At 35.5% G+C, this 24924-nt stretch overlaps 1 protein-coding gene across 1 annotated transcript in view; it reads left to right on the top strand.

The window, feature by feature from the left end:
* Window positions 1-24637, top strand: part of SMARCA1 (SWI/SNF related, matrix associated, actin dependent regulator of chromatin, subfamily a, member 1) — a 32592-nt gene extending 7955 nt beyond the window's left edge. The window contains exons 7-24 of the mRNA XM_057365668.1: window positions 647-802; window positions 1040-1171; window positions 1918-1986; window positions 2738-2847; window positions 3522-3748; window positions 4291-4412; window positions 4856-5008; window positions 6358-6490; window positions 7460-7608; window positions 8189-8308; window positions 9500-9610; window positions 9798-9911; window positions 11786-11908; window positions 13441-13573; window positions 14520-14638; window positions 14837-15049; window positions 19729-19839; window positions 20526-24637. Coding sequence (XP_057221651.1) covers window positions 647-802; window positions 1040-1171; window positions 1918-1986; window positions 2738-2847; window positions 3522-3748; window positions 4291-4412; window positions 4856-5008; window positions 6358-6490; window positions 7460-7608; window positions 8189-8308; window positions 9500-9610; window positions 9798-9911; window positions 11786-11908; window positions 13441-13573; window positions 14520-14638; window positions 14837-15049; window positions 19729-19839; window positions 20526-20597 — 2367 coding nt within the window. The 3' untranslated portion in view covers window positions 20598-24637. The remainder of the gene's footprint in view (window positions 1-646; window positions 803-1039; window positions 1172-1917; window positions 1987-2737; window positions 2848-3521; window positions 3749-4290; window positions 4413-4855; window positions 5009-6357; window positions 6491-7459; window positions 7609-8188; window positions 8309-9499; window positions 9611-9797; window positions 9912-11785; window positions 11909-13440; window positions 13574-14519; window positions 14639-14836; window positions 15050-19728; window positions 19840-20525) is intronic.
* The last annotated feature ends 287 nt before the right edge of the window (window positions 24638-24924 follow it).

Raw genomic sequence — 24924 nt, 5'->3', positions numbered from 1 at the left:
TTCCCCTTGTACTGGGCACTGGTGATATTAAGATGCTGAAGTGTTTCCAGAGAAGGGAACAGAGCTGGAGATGGGTCTGAACAAGGCTTTTAGGAGGAGCAGCTGAGGGAACTGGGCTTGTTTTTGTAAATKATAGGAGAGGAAATGGCCTCWGGTGCACCAGGRGAGACCTGTCTGCATGGCTTTCCTGAAGGGTGATGTTCTTTCATGTGAAAGGATTTATATCCTTGATATGTGTGCCTTGCAAAACAGAGATGGGAGGCATTTAGGGAAGAGAGACAATAATTGGGAGCGGGCTATGTAAATTGTTTTGAAACACATTTGTGGATTGGACCTTTGGACAAGTTAATTTAGTAGGTTTTTTCCCTATTGGTTGTATRTACTATTTAAATTACAGAGAAATAAAGCTGAAGAGCAAATACTTAATCTTGAATAGGAAACAATTTGTGTTTTGCTTAACTCCAGCTTTCTCTGTGCATAAATTACRAAGCATTTAAGGCTTTTGTTACAGTGACTTTAAGTTACTGAAAAGATGTTTCAAGATCTTTTGTGTGCATCAGTAATGGTGGTGGAGACAGCTTTCAGTGAATGCCATAAAAATTGTTCAGATTCAAAGATGTTTATTAATCCAGTTCTTCTGCTTTAGGCTGCATTTATCCGTGATGTTATGATGCCTGGTGAATGGGATGTTTGTGTTACATCATATGAAATGGTAATTAAAGAGAAATCAGTCTTCAAAAAATTTAACTGGAGGTACCTGGTAATTGATGAAGCCCACAGAATAAAGAATGAAAAGTCTAAGGTAAATTTGAAATTGTTTGATGCTTTGAAATTAGTTGGATACAAAAAGATTTCGTCTCATTTGAGAAGATATTAAATGTTAGGTGTGGTGTTTTTTTAAAATAGAAGCAATTGGGTGATAAATATGAATTTTGTGGGTACTCACTGTATCTAAGTGAAATTGATGTTGTTTAGGTTTCAAAAACTGATTCACTGTGCTTGAGTGTAGATGGTGATGATAACTATGTTGTGTTTCCAGCTGTCAGAGATTGTACGTGAGTTCAAGACAACAAATCGATTGCTGCTTACGGGAACTCCTTTACAGAATAACCTGCATGAGCTGTGGGCATTACTCAATTTCCTTTTACCTGATGTCTTCAATTCTGCAGATGTAAGTTGATGTTTGGAAGTTAAATGTTGTTCTTGTTTGTGTGATTCCCATGCTGTTGTCTGTAGAAGAGAAGAATGATCAGCCTAGTAGGAGATGAACGTTGTGGAAGACGCAGAATCAGGGGAAGCTCTATGGCTTACTGAAATGTAGACTACTTCTTTTGCTCTGCCTGGTTAAAACAGTGCATTCTGCTGGTATAGATAAGGCCTCAGACCAGTCATAGCAAATRTAATACTTGAAGCAGTTCAACAACTACACAAAGTTTGAGAAAGCAGTGAAGTATCAAGAATATGAAGCATCCAAATAGGCATAAGCCTTTTTTAAAYTTAGAATTTGAGTAATCTTCTCCCTTACTGCTAATGTTTCCTTGTTCCTGTATTACTTGCTTACATTATTTTTACTCTATTGCCCATCTCATTTACTTTAAAATTCATGTTTCTTTAACTTGTTCCCCATTGTTACACAAGCACTGTGAGGARGGACGTGGACACAGCAGTGATGAGCACAAAGACCTATTGTAAATTAAGCAGAGTATGATGGTATTTTGTCTGCAGAGTTATGCGGTTGACTTGATTGTTGCAGCATACCAGGGAGGTGGCACAGAATTGCAGACTGATAGTTCTTTCACAGAAGTMATTTGTCTCAAGATTTATGCTACCCTCAGCTGCAATGAAAGAGTCAATAAGTGTCTGTTAWAAGTACAGATGATAAACTGTTCATACCAACTGTGCCGTTTCTCATCACAGGATTTTGACTCATGGTTTGACACTAAAAATTGTCTCGGCGATCAGAAACTYGTAGAAAGACTTCATGCTGTAAGTAATTAAAGGTGTAATCACATGTCATCATTAGCATGCACATGTAAAAAAGAAAACCAGATTATTTTCCCCTTCATCTCGGAGTTGTGAAGATGACAGTATTTAGTTACAGAAATGCCTAGCAGAATTTTCATGAATAAAGCATTGGAACTTCCTATTATAGATACTACTTTTTGTGTGTTCCTTTTTGAAGCAGACAAAATTTGAACATAAATATGAAAATGAAGAATTTTGAGGTCTTTTTGAAACCGTTTATTATTGTGAATAGTACACTGATACACATGTCATACTAGTCTGAATACAGGCATGCCTTTACCTTTGTTTTACTGTGCATGAGATAAAAGACATTTTTTATCCTCCAGCAGYAAAACAAATCGGAAAAAGTATAACATACACTGCTTATATTTGAAATGTTGGCATGTTTTATCCCTGCTCGTGGAAATGAAACAGGGCTTATGTTGAAAAGGATGAGATTTTATAAAATTACAGGTTTCAYCCGTGCTTAGGATAGCAACTGGGATGATTATGGCAATCCTTATATAGAGAAAGACATACTTATTTGTGAGTTTAGTCATTACTGGACAACTTTGTTTTACAGAATTTAGCAGAATTTTTTTCATGGAGTCACCATGACAGAAATAGGCACTGATTAATTCTGATTAATAYCAGGTAATTGAGCCTGTTAATTTTGTATTTGGGGCAGCAAGTTTTATACATTTATCTCCATAAAACATCTTAATTTRTGTAGGTTTTGAAGCCATTTCTCTTACGTCGCATAAAAGGTGAAGTAGAAAAGAGTTTGCCTCCAAAGAAGGAAGTAAAAATTTATCTTGGGCTCAGCAAAATGCAGAGAGAATGGTGAGTTATTTACATCAAAGTAAGATTCTTTTCTGATAAACTCTATAACTCTTCACACTGATTTTGTTTATATAGTTGTGTGTTGAGACAGATATAGAAATCTGTTTATATCTAACTCTGGGACTTTTTAAAAACATGCACAAGTTTCAGAGAGCTCCGGCAGGGTAATGAAAAGAGGTGGGAAGAAGAAAGGAGAAACTTTTTTCCTTCCTTAAGTTTATTTGAAAGAACGTATGCCTCCTAAGCTTCCTCCTTTGATCAAAGTATCTATGCACCAAAAAGTCTTACCTGAAATTGAAATAAAACCTTAAAAAGCTACATACCCAGAAGAGATGTGAGGAAAGGAGTCAGGTATCAGGAGTCAGAAAATATCACTTATTTTCTGTCAAATACGTGATATTTTTAATCTACTTTGYACTGCTAAAATGAAAGCAGTACTGCTAAAACAATCCAGTAAATGACAGATCACTGTCACTCAGAGATTCCCTTTCATGTTTAGGTATGAATTTGTAAATYGTTATCAGTCAGATGTTTTTGCCAAGTTTCATAATAATATAGCTCATTGTTGTCTAAACAAAGTCAACTCCCACGTCCAGAAGTGATTAGGATATTGCAGGGTTTTAAATGTCAAATAAAAACTGGAAAGTTGTTTAAAACTGCCCATAAAACTTCAGGTATACCAGGATCCTGATGAAAGATATTGATATCCTGAATTCAGCTGGGAAAATGGATAAGATGCGYCTGCTGAATATTCTGATGCAGCTGCGGAAGTGCTGTAACCATCCTTACCTCTTYGATGGTGCTGAGCCAGGCCCTCCTTACACCACTGACACTCATCTCATCACCAACAGTGGCAAAATGTTAGTTCTGGATAAACTGCTGGCAAAACTCAGGGAGCAGGGTGAGTACTGTTTATGGACAGCAGTGATCTGAATGCTCCTTGTGAGTTAAAATACCTTTTAAAAATASCACAGGTTCAGTCGTCCCTGCACTGAGTGTATTCATTACTGTGAAGTTTTTGCTGAAAATTAATTTTCTGTAGATCTTAACACATGAAGGGAAAGAAATCTTACAGGAATGATGAACAAGACTAAAAATATGGAGAAGTAGAAGGAAAGGAAGAGTAGAGCTTCCCTTCTCCTTTCTGTAAGAACATTTCTGATGAAGGGATTAGTTCATCTGTACACATCAGTCATCACCTCATTTCCTTACAATGGTTTGAAGTGTTCTGTTTCTTTAGTTGTGTGTCTCTCCTGTATAATTTATCCAATAATGTTCTTCAGTTGTTAAATCAAAACCAGAACAGTAACATCAGAAGAAAGACTTGTTTAAGTTAGACACAATACAGAATTTTCACCTAAGTTCTGTCATGCTGTGTAGTGGCTCTGTGATATGATCAGTGTGAAAACATAAATTGARCATTGAAACCTTGTGTGTTGTCAGGTTCCAGAGTGCTGCTGTTCAGTCAGATGACTCGCTTGCTGGATATCTTGGAGGACTATTGCATGTGGCGTGGCTATGAGTACTGCAGGCTTGATGGGCAGACACCACACGAGGAAAGAGAGGTGGGACAGTTGTRTGCCAACAAGAAATGCCTTTGGTTTACACATTAGATTATTAAGTTATTATTTGCATATATATTATATAATACTTATATAATACGTAGCTACATTAAATATGTAATTATGTTATTATTTACATATATGTCCRCCCATAATTGTATAAAGCACAAATGCTACCCTTTTTAAAAGACTGCCAAAGATACGTTTTTCCTAACCAAGCTCCACAGTACGTTTCATCTGTTTCTCAGCTAAATGAAAAATACAGTATTGTGGACTCAATATGGATTTTCTCACCTGTTCAGACCTACAATTTCTTACTTCGATAGAATGTTTTTTAATATGAAAACTGTGTAAATTTAAAAGCAATTTCATTGRAAAGCCACCAACATACTGGAAATCTGTTTGAAAGACCTCATGCTTTAGTGACACGTCTTTGTTTCTTTCAGGAAGCAATTGACACATTTAATGCTCCCAACAGCAGTAAATTCATTTTCATGCTGAGTACCAGAGCTGGAGGTCTTGGAATTAATTTGGCAACTGCTGATGTGGTTATTCTCTATGATTCAGATTGGAACCCTCAAGTAGATCTACAAGCCATGGTGAGTTAACTCCCTAATACACATTTGTTTGTTTAGACTGTCAATGTTCTGTTTTGTATAAATGTTTTCAGAATGTGCATTTTTGTTATTCTTGTTTACCTTTTATATACGCTAGACAATACCAAGAAACTAAGGAATTTAGTAAAAAGGGCATGAACAGAATTTGTGGCAGAAACTGTAGATTTTTGTCTGTAAATATTTGTCTTAATTATTTTCATAATGACAGATTACTTCTATSAAAGTACTATATCAATATTGTTTATAGMATTATTCTWAATTCTRTCTTTTCAGAAGAGAACAGTATATGAATAATAGAGGGCTGTTTTCAAARTAATAACAAATAATTAAAAGCATGSAGCCTTATAKTCCTCTCATTTGGGAAGTTCATGCTTTTGCTTTTTCTTTCTGTGTAAGCATAAAGTCATTTGGTGGTGATGCCAGGGGGGAAAAACGTTATCTTTGAGCTAAACCTACTAAAATCTTCTCTTTCTGGSTGCTGAATGTAAAAAGAGTCTATAATATTTTTCATGTGGAATAAAACTCAYGTGAYCCTTCTTGCATGATTAGGAGGGTGSGTATTTGTTCAGTGGTTTGTAACTTTTAATTTATTTTTAATGCACTTAAACATACCAAATATRTAATATGAATAGCTCATCCTTTTGATATGCATGCTGACTGCCAATAGTAGACCAACTTGCTGGAAACTGTAMGTGTGATTTGTGAACTTCAGTAGGGTTTTCAGGAAGAAATTAATATGCAGAAGAGTAAAAGATTTAACAACTCGTGTTTAAGGTCAGTCAGGAAATCTTGATACCCACAGCTTGAAGGAGAGTTGTTTAACTTCTTTTAATTTAAAAGGATGTGTTTTCCAGAGAGAATAAACACAATTTTTGTTACAAATAAGCATAGTGTGTCAGTCATAAACCTCGTTYCCTGGCTTGGGACAAGTACAGCATTGGAGCTGTGGCTGCATGAACTCTACCCRTGGAATTAATACTCTCAAGCCAGCGATGTAGAAGTTTCAATACCTGTGTCGAGTGAGAGAATTGGTTTGAAAGCAGTGCAAATGTGTGCATGTTTGTAGTGTTGTATCTCTGCTTTCCAGCTACAGTCTGGACATTCAGTTATCTTCATTTACATCAGAGATGCATTTGTTGCTATGGAATGACTCAGACATTAAAAGTGTAATATAAGTAAGTGTTAGAATACTGGTTTTACAGTTTTCTATGCTCTCRAATAGGCAAGGGACCAAGAAGTACAATGCTGTTTCAGGCTGCTGTTTCTGCAAGCTAACTGTCTATTGCTTGTGAGTTCTTGTTGCTGAACACTCATTGATTTATGTTTGTTAGGATCGTGCGCATCGTATTGGTCAAAAGAAACCAGTACGGGTGTTTCGACTTATCACTGATAATACTGTTGAAGAGAGGATTGTAGAAAGAGCTGAAATAAAACTGAGACTGGACTCTATAGTTATACAACAAGGTATCAACTGCTATATATGTTTGTCTGCAACAGAATTGTTCAGTCCTTTAAAGTATGGTTAAATAACTGTACAAATGTACAGTGTTAGAGAAAGCAGGCCTTGTGTATAATAGCAGTGTACTAAATTAACCTCAGAAACTCTAATCTGCAAGGTACTCACTTGTTCAGCTGAATTATTTTTAAATTCTGTTTTCTGGATTAATGTGGACATAGACTTATAGTAAGTGTCTAAATGAGAAAAGTGAACTGCAGCTAAATAGRTATTACTTGGTTTTGCAATATGTTGAAAAGAAAAAAAAAAAGAAAATCAGGTATGTTCCATGGTAGATAAAATAATTAAATGCATATGCTTCTTGCCACATAAGACTTAACTGAACAATGAAACACCTTTGTGTATTTTTGTTTAGAAGCTCTTAGAAGAGTAGTTTGTCAGCTAAGATACTCAAGCTTAAGTTTTCAGGGTTGTTTGTATTTAGTAAAGGGTGATGATCAAAATTTTGATAGCATGAGAAGAGATGAGATAGGATAAGTAAAATTTTGAGACAGAAATTCAAATTACGGGAAAAATAATCAGAAAATTGGGTTGAAATAGTGAAGTGAGTGTTGAAAATATCAGGTACTTCTTAGTGGTTATTACAGAGTACTTTGTCATTTTCCCTCTTGAGCTAAGATTGTGATCTTAAAAGTTCAGCTAAMTTTGTAAAAACAAGATCTTAAATGTAAAATTTGGATTATCTGAATGTGAAATGTTTATTGTTGTGGCTTGATTCAAAGTTTTTTTAATTTTTTAATTTTCCCTGAAGTTCCTGATTTCTATTTATTCTCATCTCAAGTGAAGTATATTTTTTCTGTGTGGATGTTCTRTTTTTCCTGTCTTGCTCTGTCAGTGAAATAAAAAAATCCACTTTTTTGCATGGTCCTACTAGAATTCCCATATTATAACTTTGAACACATTTCTTGTGATTGTAGGAAGACTCATAGACCAACAGTCCAAYAAACTGGCAAAAGATGAAATGCTGCAGATGATCCGGCATGGAGCCACTCATGTGTTTGCTTCCAAAGACAGTGAGCTGACAGAAGAAGATATAACCACTATTTTAGAAAGAGGTGAAAAGAAGGTAAGAGGRCAGTTTCATAAGGAATTCAAAATATATGTGCACAAAATGGAAAGGATATCTAATTATTTAAATCTATTTTGCTTTACTATTTGTGCAGATTTTAAATCTTGCAATGTTGCTACTTGTTTTGAAGAAGTAGAATTAGTGATCGTAATTACTTTTGAGATTCAGACTCTGTGAATCATACCTTAAGCACTGTTTATTTTGTGGTCTTTTGGGAAAATGAATTTAATGCCAAAAATTCTAACAGACACAAAATCTTTATGGAAYTTCATTTCTATGAAAAAATGAACTGCCATTTCAGCTCCAAGGAGTTTGGCATAAACTTAATTTAAATTTTAAAGTTAAATTCTATAGTTGTAGGACTACATCTCAGCCTAATAAATTCAGTTTAATGGAGAGTCTTGAAGTCAAATTGTTCTAAATTGAAAAGCACAATGGGCATCTCTCTAAAGAAAATGTAGTAAAAGTTAAAATCAGAAAAAGGTGTTGAGAATGTTGTAGTAGTGATGAAAGCTGTTTTTTTCAGAAAAGATAATAYAGCTTGTGTGAGCCTAAAAGTATCTTCCTCTCTTTTTAGACAGCTGAAATGAATGAACGATTGCAGAAAATGGGAGAAAGCTCCCTACGAAATTTCACTATGGACACAGAGATGAGCTTATACAACTTTGAAGGTGAAGATTACAGAGAAAAACAAAAGGTAATTTTTTGTAGTCTATAAGACTTCAGTTTAGAGGTGCAAACATAAAAGCTGCACTGTAAATCTTATGACTATGAAGGTTCTAGAGAAGTAAGGAGCTGTTGAAATTCACTTGGCTCTGCAYAAGCATTAATATTCTGAATTTTTGTTATATTAGCTTTCAGCCCCACTTTTTTTTTCATGATAAAATCTGATAACATTGCTCAGATATAACCCTTTTCTGCAGTAAAAACCCTGTGTTGCACCCTACTATACTACTGCAGTCAGTATTGTTTTGCTGTTGCATAGCTGAGAGGAAAAAAACAAAACATGCCTGATGATGATTTTGTATGTGTACCTTGGACTTGAGTTTGTTTTTGCAGTGAAGGTTTTAGTCACAAGCATTAATTTGAACTGTATGAAAATTGATTTTGCCTAATAATAGAAGGATCATCCATACAAAGAGATATTACTCAGTCCCACAGTGTTCCCTCTACATCTCTTTTCTGTACCAGATGTGCAGTGAAGATATCCTTAAAGATCTTACCTGGAATAAGATACGTGAATTCTTACTTGTTAACTACCAAATGCCTTTTTAACCCAGGTTTCTTATTGATTTTGAAGAAACATTTAGTAAAATAAATCGTTTGATGAGAGTATAGTACAGTGTGTGGGTATATACATAAAATTCTTCATGTTGGTAATTTTCATTACAAGAAGTGAGTTAAACACAGCCTAGTCTTGAGTACACTTTAGTAACTTCAAGTGCTTTAGTTAAGATTGACTTCTAATGGATTTTTTGTCTGTGTTGTGGCCTTTATAGAGGTTGTTCACTGTGATATTTAGAAGAGAGCAATTTATTCCTATCACAAGAAATTAAAGAATGCAGGGCCCAAGCCCTCAGCCCTTCCATTGTATTTTGGTAGATGCAATCATAATCTTATTCGGGTGTCTGAAATACTTAGAATACTGCAAAAGGGGTTGTTCTTGTCTTATTTGTGCATTATCTTTTATGTTCTTAAATACCTGTTAGAATCAGATATAATTTCTAGCTTAGAGTTCTGTTGTAGTATCAAAATTGTTGAGCACAATCATTAGATTTGCTGTGCAAAAATACATTCCTGTTTTGCAGTGCCATATTAGTCATTATTCTTGTGACTTCAGGGAAGCAAACAGTTACTTTAGTAGCTTTTTACTCTGTTCTGTGCATAGCTGAGCATGATGGAATGGATTGAGCCTCCAAAAAGAGAACGCAAAGCCAAYTATGCAGTTGATGCTTATTTCAGAGAAGCCCTACGTGTTAGTGAGCCAAAAGTCCCAAAGGTAAGAAGCTGGCAGTGATGGAGGGGTTTTATGTTGTTCTTTTGCTCCTTCTCTCACATGCTGCATTCCCTGCTCTAACCCCAATATATTTACAAAGTCATAGGTTGACACTGCTGCTGAATTATGGTAGTTTACTTGCAAAAAAGTCAAGCTTCTATAATGTTGATATATCTGTATATTTTTGAAGGCTCCACGACCTCCAAAACAACCAAATATTCAGGATTTTCAGTTTTTCCCACCRCGGTTATTTGAACTCCTGGAAAAAGAAATTCTGTATTACCGTAAGACTATAGGATATAAGGTAATGTATTTTTTTTCTTTTCAAATCCATGAAATGTATTTGTATTCCTTTTTGTAGATTTGTTTCAACCTTGACTTGTCAAGTCATTGTGAAAGAAATGGCTTAAGGCCTCTTTTTTTCTGTTTCTGGTCCACTGAGGAGCAGAAAAAATACTCTGTAATTCTTTCCTTCAGTAAAAATCCCATATTTGTGTAGCTTCGTGTTTTGTAGTGGATTCCTAACAATAAGATATAGTAGAAAAAGGATGCTTCATATGCTTGAAATCAAAGGTGTGACGACTGGTCTAAGGTGAGGAAAGTTTGGCTAATTTAAGGTCACCTTCCAGGGTGTGATTTTTTTTTTTTTGTAAAAGCTTTTGTATTTCTTATTTAGAAAACAACTTAAAGATAATATTGACTTGGTGTTGATGTGGGGATAAGTAATATGATATCCATTTTCATTGGATTTTGCTGAGATATAAAAGATTTAAAGGTGTGTGTGGAGAAGTCTTAATGTATCACTACTAGAAAAAGGAAACCAGACAACATATTTCTCTTTTTCCTTTTTTTTTTTTCTTCCTACTATGCTTTTGCTGAATTTCTCTCTTGTTCCTGTTGGCATTACTGGACAAGCAGCTTGGACTAATATTGATTGAGTAAACCAAATGGATTCACTACTTCCAGACATGTCTGTAACTTGCTTTAAAAAGCCCCAGGTTTCATGACAGGTTGCAGCAAGAAGAAATCACCTATAAAATGTGTTGGAGAGCATAAAGTTGTCATACAAAGCAACAGATAGAAAATTGATGCTGCCAGAGAGTAGAAATAATATTAGCAAAATGTATTTTTAAGAGAAAGCAGAAGGTGTCTTAGAATCTTGTTTGAAACCAAAAGAACTTTATGGGGGTGGCAGGATAGAATTAAAATAAGTATGTAATTGACTCAGGGAGAGAATTTATTCAATTGGTGCTCCAACAAAAAAAGATGAGAGAATTGCTAATGTTGACAATATGCTTGTAAAAAGAGAGGTGTTTCAGCCCTGTTAAGGAAACRGTTAGACTTATAGGTTGAACGTGAATAGTTGTTGCCTTAAAAAGTTTGTATGACTCTTTACTGGTGGTGAAAGTGATAAATACAATGAAATTAGTTTCTCTTTGAAGTGGAAGTTTATTCTTCAGTCTGAAGGGAGTTTATTATTAAAACTGAACGCTGCCATAAACAGTATTAGAAAATATCCAATAGGTAGAGACCAAGTTTTATGTGTCAGTCTTAATTTAAGCCAGTAAGTCACAAAGATTTCTTGTATATTAAAACCAGCTTATCTTCCACTGCCTTTTGCTACAGAAATACATAAGGTGTATTAAACTTTGACTGCATACTGGTTTCTGACTTGTTTGCTGTTGTGTGCAGTGGAATTGGAATACAGTTTAAAGGTCACAAGTATTAAATTGGTCAGTGTGGAGAGGGACAGATAAAATGTTGCTTGTSCTTGTTTACGTCATTTTGTGTGTCTGGTCCCTACTTGGACAGTGTGCATGGCTTTATAGTAAACCTGTCAGAACTTAGTGTTTCACTGTAGTTATAAAACATTGTAAACATTTCCTACTGGATGTAGGAAAGCTGATCCTTTCCTAGTGAAAAGGGCCACTGTAATCAGTGACCTGTGACAGCTCCAYCTCTCACAATATCCTGAGGTAGTTGTGTGCAGAAGTGGTGGGTTCAGGGCATAACAAAATTAAAAACTAAAATCCAGTCCTATTTTTGGGAGGGGGGTTTAAGCAATAAGGTTTGAATCTGGGTAGAGCACATTTGGTAACTTGTACAGATCACTCGTTTTAAAATGCAATCTTTAAAATAACATTGCTGCACTATTGCTCTTTGATACCTTGGTTTTAGGTACCCAGGAATCCTGACCTTCCAAATGCAGCTCAGGTACAAAAGGAGGAGCAAAAGAAGATAGATGAGTCAATGCCTCTGAATACTGAGGAAAGTGAAGAGAAAGAAAAACTTCTAACACAGGTAATGTAAAATCAGCTGAAGTATGTCATCATGTTTGTGCTAGTATGGAATATAAGTACTAATAATGGTAAATACACACAGAAACGCTGTGCTGATGTTACTGAAAGARGAAAGGACACAACATGTAATGATTTTGATTGGTTTTGCTTTGARGGACCTTTCCTCTCCTTGAACAAGTTTACATCTTAGTCACCTTAGTTTCCTTGAATGTCCTCAAACATTTCTGAGGCAACAATTTGTACAGTAGATGCATTAGCCAGCAATACATKCAGAAATCCAATCAGTGGGTTTTTTGTACATGCATATAGCTTGTGTGTTTTTTTAAAGTCAAAAAGGGTTTGACAAGCCTGTGTCAACATTCATGGTRTTTATACAGGTGTCTAAAGCATGTCAGATCCATTAATTTAGTCCCAGTTGTTAGGCAKGCTCCTTTTATGCTGGGACTGAATTTCTGTCACTGCCTTGTTTCTTAACCTTTTGGCTGGTTGTCCTGCTGAGTGGGCTTATTAAAAGCTGATTGTTAAGGAAAAAGGTGTGTTTCAAAATAACAGAATTTTTTGATTCAGAAAATTTTCTATATAATAATTTGGCATAGTGTACCTTGGAAGAAAATTGCAAGGTCACAATTTCACGGTTAATTTTGCTTATGTATAGCAGACGAAATATTTAAGCTGGTGCTGATATGCATATCAGTACTGCTRTTAATGATTGAAAATAAATACTTGTACTGTGTATATTAGACTCACTCTGAAGATGCTGTCTCATTGTGGAGTAAGCTTATTCAGCTGGAGAACTGACAAACTTCCTTGTAAATACAGTTCTGTGATGAGAGAAACTCAATGCACTGCAGATTATTGCCCAGGCATGTGATTGTCTTGTTTGTTCTTGGTGTTTTCTGCTTTCCCTGTCTTTAATTTGTAATGTCTCTTTCTTGAATGATGTTTTTGTGCATTGCATCTTGCTTACTCTGTTTTGGATTGATTTCTTTGGTACATAACAAATTSTAAAGCACTGTTTGACAGTGCTTTAAAGTTTCCATTTGATTGCATCTTTTTGGACTAGGGATAATTTCTTGACATACTTATGCTTTCATCCAGCTGTTTGTCTGATTCCAGGTTTGTAAATGTCTGAAGAAGGAGCTCTTGCTTTAGATACTTGCACTGCTCTAAGAACTTGTAATGACACTTGCATTYCTGCACCGTGTACTCCTCTGAAGTGTGCTGCTTGTATCTGCTGAAGGGCAGCTGTCACTGAGATTGTTTCTTTGGAGAAGTATCAGAAAAACTTTGAAAAGAAAAGATAAAAAACTCTTACTAATGCACATGGAGTCATGCCCAAAAATAACTCCATAGACTTCCAATGATTCAGKAATAAGCCCTGGGTGATGCAAGTTTATGGAAATCCTGAAAGACCATTAGCTGCTGTACTTATGTGAGGTTGCAGAGGAACAAATGGTACATAYAGAAATCAGAATTTTGGGAAATGCTTCCTTTCAACCTAATAATGGCTTTTTGACCTCTTGCTTCRTACAGGGTTTTACAAACTGGAATAAAAGAGATTTTAACCAGTTTATTAAAGCTAATGAGAAATATGGTCGTGATGATATAGACAATATTGCCCGTGAGGTGGAAGGGAAGTCACCTGAGGAGGTCATTGAGTACTCAGGTTGGTGATATTTTGAAATGTATTTCCTAATACCACAGTATTACCATGATGTTTGCTATGTGTTCTTTTAAAATAGCAAGATATGAAATAAAGATGCATGTAAAAATTATATCTTGAAAGTATGATTTTTTTTYCACAAGGCTTAATTCTGTTAAAAAGGTTGATTTTGCAGCATATAAAGAACACCTGCAGCTGCCTTTATCCCTCCTTAGACAAAATTTAGAGTTTGACATTGTTAATTCACACTGACAACCTGATCTTGTGGAATTGTGAAGTTGCTTTATAGTGGCAATGTTATTCTTTATGTTGTATCTCTGCTATTTGGGCTAGTACATTGTATTTTTGTCTTTTGTATTTACACTGTGCTTTTCAGATTTCTTCCTCCTTCATTCTTGGATGTAATCTTACTAAATACCTTCATAAAGTTAATTTTGCAGAGTTCTTCCTACAGGTAAAAAGAAAGCTTCTCAAGAGTTCCCTTCAGAGTGCTGAATRTATTTTGGGTTGACTAAAAGATATTACTGGAGAAAGCACAAATTACTAGTTTTTATAGGAGGGAAGTAACCTCTGATGTTAGGGATAGCGAAACAAAACTATGAATGTGTTTCACTGYTAGACTGGCAGCTCTGTTTCACCACTGTTACGGAAAACATCYTTGGAAGTAATTTTTTCAGAGTTTTACGTGACTACAATTAATTATGTTGAATGTAAATTTTGTTAGAATTTTTACTAAGCCTTTGCTTATAGTTAACTTTTAAAGACACCGAGTAAAGAGTGTGCAAGCTTGTTTTTTGGCTAGGATAGTAAGCTGGAGAGCATTAGCTCATCATTTAATATTTAAGGGAACCACAAGCTACATTCTTTTTTTGCCATGGTATCTTAACTGAATAAAGTAGTAAGAACAGAAGAAAAGATTCTATTCAACAATTTTGTTTTGTRTTTTTAGCTGTTTTCTGGGAACGTTGTAATGAGCTACAGGACATTGAGAGGATTATGGCTCAGATTGAACGAGGAGAGGCAAGAATTCAACGGAGGATCAGTATCAAGAAAGCCCTTGATGCCAAAGTAATCATTCCACTTTTTTTTTTCTGTAGCTGACTTCTTCCAAAAATTCCTTCATAAAAGAAATAGTTGGGGATGGGAGTTCTGTCTTTTTATACCCCATGTGTAGTATACCATCTATCAGTGATCTACAGTAATATGTAATAATTCCTACCTGTAGCACTCTATGTTCATTAATCCTTGTTTTTGTTTTGTATTTAGATTGCAAGGTACAAAGCACCTTTTCATCAGCTGCGTATTCAGTATGGAACAAACAAAGGGAAAAACTACACAGAAGAAGAAGACAGATTTTTGATCTGTATGTTACACAAGATGGGCTTTGACAAAGAAAACGTGTACGAGGAGCTGAGGCAGTGTGTGCGCAACGCTCCCCAGTTCAGGTTCGACTGGTTTATCAAATCCAGAACTGCAATGGTGGGTACCATTAAATGGACTAGGGCATGACATGAATTATCTTGTTCCTTTTTTTTAAGCACCACCGCATAAAATCTGGATTTATGCTGGTACGTTGGTGTTCAGGAGACAAGTGCTGAAAGAATAACCTCGGGTTTTATTTTCATTTCTGTTTTTTTTTAAAGTAACCTTTTCCCTTAGTRCAGCAAAAACACATTACAACTGAAACAAACAGATTAGAAAAGCTGCCAAGCTGAAGTCCCATGTTATCCAAAGGGATTAATGCAGAGGTGGACTAGACTTACAAATATCCTTGTTACTTTTACTGCAAAGTGATTGTTTTAGCAAACAATGTCACTTAAAATATTACTTTTTTAGAGTTGTATTCTAAAGACAGAAAATATCTGAATAACATACTTGGAGAAAAGAGCGGCTTTTCTAATACAGTATTTAATTTCTAAAAACATTGGGAACGTTACTGGTTGACATAGAAATTAATCATTGAAGCAATAGGTTTAAAATGCACTTTGTAGTTGTGAATGTAGATTATCCCATGCAAGTGCTTAAATTTCTTTAGGTATATGAAAATTTTGTTTGTATTTAGAGAATATAATACAAGGTTAATGGCAAGTAGACTAGTATTTGGAATTTTAGAGCAGAGCCATTCATTTTTAATTTAGTCATTAAGCAGGAATTGATAACAGTAACAGAAACTTTGGTGGTTGCAAATACGAATGTGTGGAGGTACCAGCATCAGAATATGGGACTCTTTCAGTGTTGAAAAGCTATTGGGTCTGCCCTAAAATTTTTCCTCAGTTCTTTCTACTTGTTGTTCATCTTCATTTCCTCACCTCAGGATTTGTTTATAGGATGTTCTTTCAGAGTTCTGGGTACTGTACTGAGAATAAATACAATATTAGATAAAATATTTAAAATGTATGTTTGATCAGGTGTGTATATTTGCTTTTCCAGACTACTTATAGTTTTGCAGTATGATTTCTGCTTGATATTTCAGCAATTAAAGTGTTTCTGGATAGTGCAGGAGTTAGCCCTTAATTAAAAAGAATTACAAGTGCTACTTACTAAAATGTCTGTTTGAAGAAATACTGCATTTTAAAATTGCAGCCATAAAGAGAGAAGCCTCCAATATTTAGTRCATTAAGAAGTTTCTTTTAAGTTGTCTATGCAAGAATCCATTTAAATAAATCACAGAAATGGGTACTAGAAATTAAAAATGTAGCTCAGCATTTAATATTAGTTGATATATAGTTGTCATGTGTAGAGTTAAATATTCAATTTAAATCTTGCATATCCTTATGTTCAGTATACTTTTCTTTTTAAAGGGGATAGAAATCATTTGCTCAAGTACAGAAATATGTCTGTGKTGTCTTARTGTTGAAACTGAGACACTGGGAATRTAGTGAATCTCTTGGCTTAGGTTTTCTCTTAAAATTCTATCCATTAATATTTTTAGTTTTTCTAATACTCTATGGTTGAAAAAGAATATTATGGAAATACAAACCTAAAACAATCTTTCAATGTGCATTTAATTTTGTTTTAATGTTTTAAATTACCATGCTGTGTATGRTTTAGTAATATAGTTGATAAATTCTAATATCCTGACATTTGTGGAGGTAKTAATTTCTGTGRGTCCATTYTGCACTAGTTTGGTGGTTTRKTTTTTTTTTTTKATAAAGAAATGTGCTGGAAAAATTACACAATAAGAATAATGAACGAAGTCGAGAAGGCTTTTTAGGGTGCCGAAATTCACATGTGGTCACTTAAACTCATGCAAACAAGATAAAAAGGGCACCATAATTCTAAAAAGGGCTTAGCAGGCTCTTTGTGAAAACTTTGTGTTCTAACCACTAGATGTCTCTTGAATTCCATGTAAATAGCTAATTTATCTTCCATCTTCTTATCTCTGTTTCTTCTCCTGAAGATTTCTCTTTGAAAAACAAATTCTGCTTCATTTAATTGTTTCAAAATTAGGTGGTTTACCCAAAATGTGAGTTTYTGAAGAGATCACAAGTGCCTAAGATAGCAATTTATTTTGCTTTTTKAATTGAGCACAGTTCTTTTTTTGTGGTGTCTTTTTTTTTATAAATTTCTGTCCAAGGAGGAAGAATGAAAAATACCATGTCAGTAATGAAGCATGTATCTGTTCTCTGAAGTCATAAATGATGCATATTCTCTTTTACCTTTCTGCAAACACTYCCCAGCATAAGACAAATGACTGCTTAGTAAATACAGGACTACCCAGRCCTGTGGACAGAGCTGAGGGCTGCCTTTGCTCCCAAGTCAGCATCTCTGCCTCCAGCCATGCGGAAGGCAATGGTTCAGTGCACCCATCTTATTTATTGCAATACAGGTCTTTATAGCTGTGAAGGGGTGAACAAAGTACATCTTCTCTCTTTCCATCCTAAAGAGAAAAGTATCAGGCCACACAGAATAAAAACTCATCTCTGGAAGTGCAAGGCATTTTAAAGAAGTATATTTTTGTAGTACTAAAATGGGATGTTGAAATTTCAGTAGCTCAGCGCAGGATTTATCATTCGGATTCTTTCTGTTGGTAGATGTACAACAAACCTGTGTGTGTGTCACATTTTACTGTCAACTGATTCTGTGATTCTCCAGRGAAAATGGTTCTTGAGTCCATCCTCTGTCCACAGCAGATGCTTTGGAGTAGTAGTCCATCTGGAAAGTCTAACCATAAAACTGATCGCTTACAGRAATGTATGTATTTATGCAAGCACTTGTCCCCAGGAAAGAGGAGGATCTTTCTGAGTGCCCTAGGCAAATGGATCAAGGTTATTTCTTAGTTCTTTCTGATTAGTTGCTTGTCTTGAGTTTAACACAATCCAGTTTCYTTCTCATGTGTTAGAAAAATCCAACTGATTGTTATTATGAAGCAGCTTGTCATCACTCTTTACCTCAGCTCCTAAGTCTGAGTGAAATATACACAAATTTAAATGATTTAAAATACATTGTTCTATTTTGGTCTTTTTGGTCTTTTTATCATCTCTCTTCATCTGTAGAATGTAGGTTTTTGGGACAGAGGCTCTCTTGTTCTGTGTTTGGGGTTGCAATGTATGTTGGGATGGCTTGAACTCAAGTTTACTCAGACTTGTTGCTCTTTTATCTGGGTGGAATTTGGGGGAGTTTATTGGTTGAAGTGAGAGTATTTTAGCTCCAGAAGGACTGTCACATACGAGGGCACAAGCATGCCACCCTATTTTGTGGTTTAACCTTTACTGGAGGGTGTGGGGTTACTGCTACAGTGCTACAGGGTTTTGATAGAAATGACTTTTATAATACTCTCTGAAGCTACAAGCATGACACTGGAACATTCCTGGAAGGGAATTGTAAAGAAAAATGCCTGAGGATTTTTTTTTTGTATGTGTGTGTGTGGTAAAAAGAATCCATGTGGTGTTAGGATTCTCTGTGTCCATTCTGAACCACACAGCTTTTGCCCAAGGCCATGGCACATCCTTTTTAGAGGAATCTGTGAAACTGTAGAACTTCAGGAATGTGGTTAGCTTGAGGGTTTGAATATCTCAAAGATGAGTCACATGCCTGCCTGTGTGAGAAGGTTCAGGATTAGGAAAGCACAGGGGCTGCATCATTATCTGTCATGGAATATGATGGCTGAGGCAATATCCAGCTTACAGATGCTGAGAAAATAAGAGACTCATTTCTGGGCGAAAAGGTCACCTGTGCACTTCATTGCAAATGGACCCATTGTAGGTTAAGATTTATGCTACTAGGTAATTCTGGGATAGAATAGCTTGCAGTTCAAAAATGGCTTCACTAAGTTTAAAAGAGATAAGACATATTTTTGGGGTCTTTTTTTACCCTCAGAAGAAAGCTTCCTGCTTTGAGTTGGAAAGAAAAAGCCCATGTAATCACTCACATTCTCAATGTACATAGAATACGCTGAATAATTATAATAAAAATAGGCACGGCTAGATATTTCGTAAGAGATCTTTTTCTTTTAGATGGGGTACAAGAAACTGTCCAAGTCAATTGAGTTCCGTTAAGCAGGCCAAGCATTAGTAGCTGCAGTGCACAAACTTTGARTTGTAGTGGAAATACTTTTTAATGTATAAACAACCTTATGGCATTCAGTCCTTACGGCTTTGAGATGGCTTGCAAGTCTTGATGCTTAAAGAATGTAGGGCCTACTACCTCCTGGGTGCTGTTTCAGTAAAAATGCAACAGTGAGTTCACAATTTAAGACTGCATAGATTTTTGCCAGTTTGCAACTCTACAGTGTCTTTTCTAAAAAATACAAGCCCCTAGTCTGTTTGCTACAGAAAAATATTGCTTAAGGTAGCTTCGATTCCTTCTATGTCCTTAAAAGATACTCAAAGACCTCTTTCCTAAAATTCCTAAAATACTGTGCTGGCAGACTGTAATTTGCTTCATTAACCAAGATGAAARATCACATCAGTCTTTTGGGATGTCAGTTTGGAAGATAGAATCTTGAAAACTCCTTGTCAGGGGGACAGTAAATCCTTTTCTGTTTATAAAGGTTACACTAGGAGAAAGATAATGGTAACGGACGTAATGATTCTTTTATTATTGAATATTTTAGGAAAATATAAGTGCTTTGAAATTAAAGATTTTTGAACATATTTATGTAAGCAAGAGAATTTGTATGATTTGCTTAGAAAATCTGATGTGTTCTYTTTCCTTAGGAGTTTCAGAGACGCTGCAATACTCTCATATCATTAATAGAAAAGGAAAACATGGAAATTGAGGAAAAAGAAAGAGCTGAAAAGAAGAAAAGAGGAGCAAAAGTTACAGCAGTATGTTTAGCAGCACTTACTTTACTTCCAGTGGGGCAAAATTCAATTATATGTTTTGTTAGAAAATGTGAAAGATAATTGTAGGCAGTGATTACTTTAGTAAGAAACCGTGAGGTGAGAGATTAAACTGAAATACTTGTCTATTCCCAGCTTTCCTAAGTTTTTTTAGGTAGGTGTTCCCAGTGCRTAGTATTTTGGGCATTTTTTATTTTGTGAAGTCTTTTGTTTAAGTAGCTGAGCACAACTCTTAGAAACTTACACTGCCTACTTTATGCTTAGTTATGTACGTTGTATGTTTGCTTCAATTTCTTCTCAGATTTTTATTCCTTCCCTAACTAGTAATTGCTGGAACAAGAAATGAAAATGCTGCTTTTATTTTGAAGGGTTGTCATCTTTAGAACAGAATTGTGTTTAAGTCAAGGTCCTGATTTTTTCATCCAATTCATGATATGTGTKGTGCCTGCACCACTGGGACCATGTGATGATTTCAAGGATATAAAAAGCGTAGGAGAATTAAATGTCTACAYCAGGGATTTATGTTTGCCTTTCTGTTATATCCTACAAAGGTGAAGTGAAATTTAGAAGGTATTAGGATCGTATGTTCCCTTTTGAATAGTCAGTTATTTATTTAATTTTTTAAATAATGCCACCATCTTGTTTTATTTATACCTATTTTTTCTTTTTAGTCACAGAAGAGAAAAGCAGATTTGGCTGCTGAGAATTCTGGAAAAAAAGATGCTAAGAAAGTGAAGTCATGAAGCTGAAAACTTAATGCTAAACTGCCACTTTCTTCACTCCATCTATATGTATTAATTGCCAACTTCTTTATATTCATGGTACTCTTCCCCAAGTCCCATGCTTTAATTTTGCAAATTTTGTATACTTTACAAAGCCTTKCTTTACCTAAAATGTGTAGCTTTATATCTTATGCATTCCAGTATTTTTGTGTACTGTATTTTGTGAGTTTCATGTCTTTGGCAAAATTCACTCAGTCCTTGGTTTTTTGAAGCTTGTGCTGAGGTTTTAGCTTTTATATGTTTTATATGCTGCTGCTTTGAAAGAAAAATTAGATTCTATAGCTGTATTATTGTTGTTTCATATTTTAAATTTATATGGCTGTTGGAAAATAAACTGACTTAATTATTTGAAGAGAAATATACTTCACCTTTGTTTTCCCTACCCTCTCCCCCTTTTTTGCATAGCTGCATTTAGAGAGAATGTTAAGGTTTGTATAATTGTGCCTTCATCATCAATCAGATTTTTTTCAGAGGAGTACTGAGACAGAAGTTCTTAGGAGTACTTAGGATCAGGAGCATGACAGAACAAAATCTAATTCGACTGACATCCTTGTTTGCTCTCTGCATTAAAGGACATTGTTCTCTGATGTTCAGAAGGAAACCCAGCAAATACACACCTTTTGTTTTTTTTATCAGTGATTTCTGCTGGGCTACAAGCTTATACACAGGGTGAGGTGTTCCTCAGAATGGCCTCTAGATGAAAACTTCTATGCCTCATAAAAGGAAGTAGTCAGCTAACAGCATCTGGTTGTTTAAGTAGCAAACAAAATAATCMCTTTCTGGTTGGTAGGCTGCTCAGCTCTGCTGCCTTGTGCTGAAAGATCTTTGTTGCTCTAATTATCTCTGCTAAATTCTGCTTTTACCTTTTATTCGACATGTCAGTCAGAAGCAATGGGGATATGTTATGGAGTGCTCCCTTTTTAGTATTTCTATTTTAATGAAGGGATGAAAGTGTTGGATGTATGATTTTTTGACTTTGCAAGAATGGCCTTTATTAAGCAGGTTCGTAGTTCCTGCTCACTTCGAAGTCTCTGCCTTTCCTGGATCAGTAGAACAGTGACTGTGACATCTGATGTTTTACTTTAATGTTCTGTCTCTGATCTGGTGTTTAGTACAGACCTTGCTACAGTGAGACATGCCCTCATAATGTCAGGTCTAGATTAATGCAGTGTGCTTTACATGGTACTTCCCTTGAAGACTACTTGTAAACTTCTAGTGCAGTTTGCTTCCTTCAGTGGGTTGAGGTGTTTGAGATAGAGAAACCTCTTTACACTTTGTATTTCGTGCTTTGCATTGGCTACTTTCTTCTGTATTTGTAAAATTCAGGACTTTATAAAATAAAGTTCTTGAGTTTAGCCCATATTCTTCTATGTAATTTAAAATATATTGGTATGACTTTGAAATTTTCTGGGATTGGTATCTCTAAGTTTGATGAGTAATTTCCAGCTTTTCTTGGTAGTGTCTGTTTAAGGTTTGGGGCAAAATGGGTGTGATGATTTGCTTGAGCATTCAAAAGATTATTGATTAGATTCTATATTTTGGAATGTCTCTTTTGTCTGGGGACCATGTTAATTATTTCACTGGGCTTATATATGTAAATCTTGGTATTCATTTGTTGAGATGGATCTGATGAGCTGAGAGGCACATCTGATAGTGATGGGGCACAACTTCCAGGCAGGAGATTGGTCATGGGAGTCAGAGCATGCTTTTGAGTGAGTGTGCAGCCCAGATGGGATAGGTCTGCTCAGGAAAGAAGCATCTCTCCTCAGATGCTAATTCTGACATTGGAGCAGTTGACGTCCTTGAATCCAGCAGTTGGGAAGAGGACATCCCATGTAATTATAGAAAAAGGCTGTGCAGCTACATGCAGATAAAAYCACAAATCCCTGGGGCATTGCTATTAATAAAGAGAGGAAAATACTTTATTTACATTAGCWTTTCGGCTCATGTGCCACTCACTATGTTTATGGCCTGAAATTATAAAAACAAGTTAGAAGGGAAATAAAGGCTGAAAGAGCTAATTGAAATGTTTATGGAATTACATGGCTAGGTCTAGAGCTTATTCTATTGCACCTATTTAGCATTGGATGAATCTTTTAATGTTTTAAGTCTTGAAATAAGTGTATTCTGGTTTTGTTTATTGTAGATTAGCTTTGTTTGACTTGCATGTTTTTGTGTATCCAGTTTCTCTGTGTTGCAAAGTGTAYGGAAAGTCTTAAAATGGTAATATTTCAACATGTTCTTTTATGCAGATTTCTTGGTTTGAGTTTCCACTTGAGTTAATGTTCACTCTTCTCAATGGCATGATGCACAAGCCATATGGGAGAAGATCATGCAATTGTTCTTTCAGATAYTATCCCCTTGATCAGACAGCTTCTCTGAAGAATGATAGATTCTCCCAGGAACTGTTATCTCTTGCAGTCTGTAGTCCCTAGTTAAACTGAATGTGCTGTTGAACAGCAGTCCTTGAGAGCACTTGGACACTATAAACCAGTTCCCAGCATATTGAGCCTTCCCATCCATCATGTCCTACAGTGATAACTAAAGAAAATTGCTAACAGCTGCTGGTCAGGATTAAAGTAAAATGGATCTTTCTTTCCCTTTTTTTCATTTTTCCAGTTGCAGATACCCACATAGTGTGTGCCTAGCAGTATCTTRAATTATATGCTGCTGTGACTCAAAATTAGATGACAGAAATGAAAGAATCTTCTTACTTTTAACTGCTATTTTCTTAAGCAAGGAGTACTGTTTGTAACAAATTAGAAAGCAGTGAATGTTACGTGGTAGAAAACTTTTGAAAAGTATGRGCCTTTAGGCAATTTGAGAGTTGCCAAAAATGCTGCAAGATAAAACATTTTGAAAATTAACTTAGTTCTTTTTCAGTGGACAGGTAAAATTTGATTGTGTAAACATTAGGCTTGAAGAAAGAAAAAGTCACCTAGCACCTTTGACTCACCAGGCAGTGCACATAACATCCTGGGAGAGGTCACAATTGTGGTGGTTTCCTTTTCACATATTCATAATTTCCAACTTAYTTAGTCCTTTTATTTCTGAATTACGTTAGTGATGACACCAAAAAAGTCATGCTGCTAACCATCTTCATTGTATTTCATTTCAGTTCGTTATGATACAGAGAAGAAATGAKCTTTCTTCTTGCTGGTAATATTAGACCATCTTTAGATGCTGGTTTGCACAAGTGTTGCTACTATACTAAAATAAGTAAGATTTTTTTTCTTGTAGATGAGCATTGCTTGTTTGATTTAGTGCTAATGCTGGTTATGGTTTAAAAAAAATGCAGCTTTCACCCTTTGTGATGATGAGCAAGGGTACAGTGTACAGAAATTAATCAGAATCTTTCGAAGTGCCTGATGGAAGTAACTTGGTTGTGCAGTGGCTGCAGGTCCTGCTGTGCACTGCTGTGTTACAGGCACTCTGTACATGCCCTTTGCCCATGTTCAGGTGGGGGGATTAAGTACTTTCAGTGATGAGAAATAAATGCCAAAGCCTTACAGGTTGAAAAAAGGTGGAATTTTGCAATCAATACCAGTTTATGTGAATGTAAAATGATGAGGTTGGTGTASACATTGGCACTTGTGATGCTGGAAGGGATTGATCGCTAACTGTAGTTCTTATCCAACTAAGAGAGCTTTACAATTGTTACATTTTACTTAATTTTATCTAGTCCATGTACTTAGCTCCAAGCATGTATGTAATTTGTTAGTGGGTCATAGTTTTGATGTTTGATATGTTCTTTTTYGGAAAGAGTTAAAGTTGAACTTAGTTTGCATATTTTGAAATGTAATGTACTCTTTAATTGCAATTGCATGATATCCATCCTTTCATGAGAGCCTTAATAGAAGTAATATTTGCTGCCTCAAAGGTATGTCGGTGTTGTGTTGTTGAAGATAACTTTGGAACTTTTTCAAACTGAGATTTGTTTCTTAAGTTGTACATATATGAAAATAAAAGTTAATATGAACTGAATGTCTTCTGGTAATTTTGGGACACAGGGGCCTGTTCACTTGGATACTTTCAAGATAGTTTGATTTGGTTTTGTTGCTCTTGTGCCTCCCATTAACCTTCAGGCCACGGTGGCTGAAAGTAAGGGGGGTGTGGGGCTGTTTCTCATCTGCTTTCAAACTGTAGCTTCCTGTAGTCTAAAACCATGCTAGTAGTGCCCATGTTTTGGTGACAGCCTCACCTGTGTTAGTGCAGCATGACACAGTGTATGTTGGTCCTGTATTAAAGCATATTGCTGGTGTTCTGTTATTCTGTATTTTTGGCRTGT

This window comes from Malurus melanocephalus, unplaced genomic scaffold, assembly GCF_030028575.1.
Source record: "Malurus melanocephalus ecotype Western Australia unplaced genomic scaffold, MMel_1.1 scaffold_56, whole genome shotgun sequence".
Lineage (NCBI taxonomy): Eukaryota > Metazoa > Chordata > Aves > Passeriformes > Maluridae > Malurus > Malurus melanocephalus.
The sequence above is the reverse complement of the archived record's forward strand: the minus strand, read 5'-3'. Positions and strand labels throughout refer to the sequence as shown.